We start from the raw sequence: 5,360 nt of genomic DNA, 5'->3' as shown, positions 1-5,360 counted from the left end.
CCTGCTGTGGGAAACTGAGGCAGCACTTCCATACAAACTCAACACAGAGAAGGTCTCTTTCAATAATCAGCTCCAATTTACACAGCTTTTCCCACAATGCTAAGTGTATCTGACAAGTCCCATCACGATCTTTGACACAGAAACAGTGGCATGAATGCTCCAGAGGTTCAATCAGCTGAGGTTCTTTGCATTCTAATACAGAGTGAGTGAATGCTCCCAATTTAGTGAAGACATTTGTCCTGAGGCTAAAGCATTGATTCTCCACTTACTGCCTTTTAATTGTGATGTATCCAATTTATCTTTTTAGGCTATAAACTCTTAGGGAAAAAGGTTGTTCTTCTTTCTTCTGCATGTTGTTCTCATGCCAGCTTTATTTTACTGCAAGAAAACCATGTTCAGGTTACATAATTTTTATATTAAGAAGATAACACTTCCCTATTGCTAGAATTAATTGCTGTAACCTGTATTTCTTCCTACAACAGTGTCTGATGTAAAGTTGAATCAGTGGTGACAATATTATGAATAAATGAAGAGTAACAAATACAGGAACATTCCAGATGTTGTAAAAATGTTCTTTTCTACCAAGAAAACTGCTCATCCATACCATAGTAATATTTATGCTTTAGTAGTATAAATTCCTGTGCATAAGCAACACTGCTTTCCACTAGTCCAGAAAAAAAGGAGCCATCCAGGATGTTCCTTTTCTTTTTTTCTAGAATTGCAGGTGCTCTTTTTTACTGTCATTAACCCCAGGCCTATCTGCTGCCCCAAATTCACATTTAAGCTCTTGCCATGTAGGAATTGGCCAAAGTGCACAGCCTTTTGTTTCCAGATATTCAAGCTTGATGATTCACGGGCAATAAAATGTGACAGGACTTTTCACCAACAAACGAACTGCAGGGCATCCTAATCAGCAGGCAAGGCTGCTCTAATAACTGGGTTACAGCAAAAGGAGGTAAACTCAAATGGAGCAGAACATTCATAAGACAAGAAACACGAGATGCTACTCAGCCTAAAGCACCACTGGTGCTATACAAAGACATCCAACTTACACAGAAGCTTTTTTTCCCCTTTGGAAGCGGGACTCCTTTCAACTGCCAGTTAAAGACGGTCTCAGCAGCACATGAACAAGAATGGCAACCGCTTACAGCCCCCAGGATGACTACTTCCAGCTTCTTTTCCCTTTTCAATTGCAGCAAACTGCAGTCAGACAGACAATGGAGGGTTTTTTTGTTGTTGTTGTTGTTCTAAATTGTGGTGTTAGGATACTGCTGGTTATCAGTGTTTTCAGACTCGTTGACAGGACACACACCAAGCAGCCAATATGCCAGCTGCTGCCCCTGATGCAGAAGCTGCCACGCGCTTGGAGGCTTGGACAGAACCCACTTGGGTGGCTCTGGCATCAGCTGCAGATGAGTTAGTGCTAGCAGTGAAAACACTGTCCCCAGAAGGTCACCTGTCCCCAAATGCTACTTCTCAAAGGACACATGCTCTGGATATTTTTCCTAAGCTGTGCCAAACAAAAAGGTTTGCTTGTGCCAAAACCACAAAGCCTCCTTCCCTCTGTCCTCCTACTAACAGCCTAAGAGTCAGTGAATTTGTGACATGGTCACTACAATGGCAAAACTCTCTTTGTTTTCAAAAAACTTCAGCCTCTACACCCACAGTAGGATCCTTAATGAGATTATCTTCCTGTAAATTTTGTTTTTCTAACACACTTAGGTCCATCAGACACTGCTGAAACTCCTCCTGGCTGCAATAGAGGGTAAATTTATAAGCATAGACCACAGAATTGCTTCTTTCAGCAGAAAGGATGTGCAGGAAGCTGCCCTAGGATCTGAAGAAAGCTGCCCTAGGATCTGAAGAAAGCTTCCTCTGAGTGGCAGAGCCCCTCTCTGCACCCAGGCCCCAGCTTTTGTTGGTACTGTAAGAAACTCCATGCCTGGCACCCTGGGGCAGTGCTCCAAACCACTGGAGCGATGAAAACAACTGGGAAATTTGATGCATCCCCTTCCATCAAGAAGGGCCCCGTGTGTCAAGTCTCACTAGGGTAAGAAGTGTCAGGGACCCCAGATGAGCTACAGGCATGGTGCTAGATTGTCAAACTGATTGCGCAAAATTACAGTCAAAAGGTGTTTGCAGTTCTAGAGATAATGTCTGTACTTTGCATGGTAATATCCAACCCCTAGCAGCAGCCAGTGCAGAGGCCCACAAGAACCAAGAAAAGAGTAGGGCCAGGCAGATCCCTTGTTATCTTCTTCCCCACCTGTGCAGTGAGAATAATGCCACTTGTCAATGGTACGGGATGCTGAGAAAAATTCAAATACTTCAGTAATAAAGGTTGGATGTGTACTGCAGAGAGCCAGATGGAGAAAGCCATCAGATGGTGTCAGCTGGGACTAGAATTTGGAGGATCACACTTAGCTGAAAGCCTTCACACAGGCAAGAGTCGGCCCAGTATTTTTCTCCAAACTGGAGTTTTCAAATCTATAGCACTTTTCCCCCCTCTTTGCACTCATACAGAAGTGTCCATCCAAGCTCATATTGCATAACCTTTGCTGCCGTTCCATTGCTTTTGTTGTCTTCACTTAGCATTTGCCTTACAATGCATCAACTAAGTAATGCAGCAAAACAAGGAAGAAGAAAACAGGCAAAAAGATACTGCACCTACAACACTGCTGGCCTCTCAGGTCTGCAAAAAACCCACACAGGTATTTTGAAACCCAGAAAGGCAGGAAAAATGAGAAGATTACAGACAAAGATTGCTATTTCCAAGGACACTGGTTTGGCCCTCAGAGAACCATTGATACCACTTTTAATCATATTTTGGTTTTCGGTCATGTACAGTATACTAAACTAAAGGCAGTTCTCATCTGATTTCTATGATGACCACGAGTACTGCATGAAGAGGATTTTCTTTTAAACACAAGTTGTGCCTTAGCTGAAAGTGAATGGCTCTTTTATTTCCCCATAAGTATGTATGTAAAGGTCTCAGCTGAAGAACTTGGAGAGATTACCTATTTGCATATTACAAAGGCACAGGACCTCAGACATTCTTCCACTAATTTCACACATACTGTTGATACTTAATAATGAAAGAGTAACCCTTCCATACCAGACCTGAAAAATTTGTGTAATTGGTTCCAACTCAGGTCTAAGACATGGATGGGAATAACAGAAAAAAAAATTCTAATCTCTCAGCCTACTGGTATTTATTGCCTTGGTTGGCTGGCTTACCTTTCAGAGAAGACAGGGATTATCCCACCAAATTGTAACAACTGGGAAATCAGCAACAAGTCCTAGGGCAACAAGACGTGACTCACTACAGGCTAAAAAGAACTTTTCAGCATCCCTCACAGTGAAGATACCCAAGGCCACATCCTAATGTTCTTCTGAAGACAGCTGAAGGGAACTCTCCAGGCTCTAAAACTGATGAATAGCTTCACCATGAGCACATCAGAAAGGTGCAAAAAGACATGAATGCCTTTTATTCCTAAAGGATGTGCCAGCAGCCCCTACCCAGCATCTAGTTTACAGGTATATTGTGCATCAAAAAGGCGGCGAAGAGAAACCACCAAAAGTCTTTTCATGGCTCAAGGGTGAAGAAATGAATCCTTTCTGGCTCTGGTGGAATCAGATACAGCCAACATACAGCACAGCAGACTTCTCAGCCTTTCTAGAAATATTAACTTGGGACTGGGAAAAAAAAACAACCAAAAACCCACACCAAAAAAAGCAACAAAAACAAATGACACCAAAAAAAAAAGGCTAAAAACTAAGCTTTGGTGATGTCCACTGAAGCCTACATGCACCCACAGGTAAGACAGTTCTTTACTGTTCTTTTCTGAATCCATCTTCCAGACTAAACATTATCTGAACTCATCCTTTTCTTATGCCGGTTGGAATACAACTCTTCAGTTCATGCAGGTCTCTGCCAAGCCTGGCAGGCAGTGAAACACTGTCAGCAAGGCCAGACAAGCTCTGGAGGTCATCAAGTCTCTTTGTGGACTTCTAAAAGATGTTTCACTCTCAGGGCGATAAAATTTCCCAATACCAGACACGATATATCGCTTTTTAGAGCTATCTAAGCCATAAAGCTTTGCTAGGCTCTAGCAAATCAAAACTGCTCTCAGTGAAGCCTCAATCTGTCAAAAATGATGTTTGGTCCTTTGATAGATCAGGTCCTGAGTGCCCACTTCTTACCACTGATGGGAGCATGTCACAGTGTGCTTGTTCCCGGAACTCAGAGGCACTGCTGTGAAAATGCTCATTTTGAAAAAAGCACCTTAAAAGAGGAAAATCTTTTTTCTTTCTGGACACTTACTGTATTTACTGCCCAAGGATCCCAAATCCTCTAGGGGAATCACCCAAATCTCACAGCACCCAGCAGAGAGAAGACAACTTTACAGAACAGGATATAGCTAGGATGTGGGACTTGCCCCAAATCAGAGAGGTTTTCTGTGACAGATTCAGAGCTGAATCTACATTTCTCTTGGCATACAAACCCACACCTTCACAGAAAGACTGCCCATTTCTCTGTACCACAATACAATGGAGAGCAAATATTATGTTCAGTTTTGATATAGAGGTATATAAAGCAGGCAGGGAAAACAAGGCATAGCACAATGACAACGGAACATACATGGAAAATAAAATGTCACCATAACTTACAGGAGCTGCGTTGTTTTTCACTGTGACACTCGGAGTTGTGGCTCGTAGCGCCCCACTCACGCCATGGTAGTACTTGAAGCAGATCTTTGTTTCAGCTAAAAAAAAACCCAAAAGCAGTATTTTAGATTAGAAAAACTGCCAGGGATAAGCAGCATGATCAGCTGCAGCTCACAGACATGAGGCTGGCAAGCAGTTAAATTGCAAATGGTTCATTTTGTCTGGCTGGCAGAACAGGATACCTCCTGCCTCTGATCTTCCCCTTTGCCAAGGTGAAATTTAGAGTTTGGTTCATGGATTCAAAACAGTTAAAATCCAAACCTCTTCTGAGCAGAAGTTACCACAAACAGATCTTAGAGCACCTGTTTAGCATCCTTTAGGTAGAAAAAAAGTAGGGACACATAAATCTTCCCAGTTCAGACATACCAAGCACTAATGTGCAGAGAAATTGAGGAATTTCCTTAGGATAATGTAGCGGGTTGAGTTCGAAACCAGGCAGAAACACCAATTAATGTAGTGGTTTTGGTTCAAAATATTCATTACTTACTTATTTTCCGTCTGTGAGATAAGAATTAGGAGAAAAGCAAAGCAGGCACAAACCTTAAACAGTTGCAGTACAATGAAAGAGCTTTATTACTAATAGAATTAAAAGTAAAGAGAAAATAACAAAACAAAATTAAAGCAAATCCCCC

The 5,360-nt window shown here is 42.1% G+C and overlaps 1 protein-coding gene across 7 annotated transcripts in view; it reads right to left on the bottom strand.

The window, feature by feature from the left end:
* Positions 1-5,360, bottom strand: part of HECW1 (HECT, C2 and WW domain containing E3 ubiquitin protein ligase 1) — a 200,993-nt gene that overhangs the window by 123,060 nt on the left and 72,573 nt on the right. For all 7 annotated transcript variants that reach the window (XM_017734636.1, XM_017734637.1, XM_017734634.1 and 4 more), the window contains exon 4: positions 4,672-4,766. In XM_017734636.1, coding sequence (XP_017590125.1) covers positions 4,672-4,766 — 95 coding nt within the window. The remainder of the gene's footprint in view (positions 1-4,671; positions 4,767-5,360) is intronic.

The sequence above is a fragment of the Corvus brachyrhynchos genome, unplaced genomic scaffold (genome assembly GCF_000691975.1).
Source record: "Corvus brachyrhynchos isolate BGI_N302 unplaced genomic scaffold, ASM69197v1 scaffold94, whole genome shotgun sequence".
NCBI classification, from domain to species: Eukaryota; Metazoa; Chordata; class Aves; order Passeriformes; family Corvidae; genus Corvus; species Corvus brachyrhynchos.
This window is presented reverse-complemented; position numbering and strand designations above follow the sequence as displayed.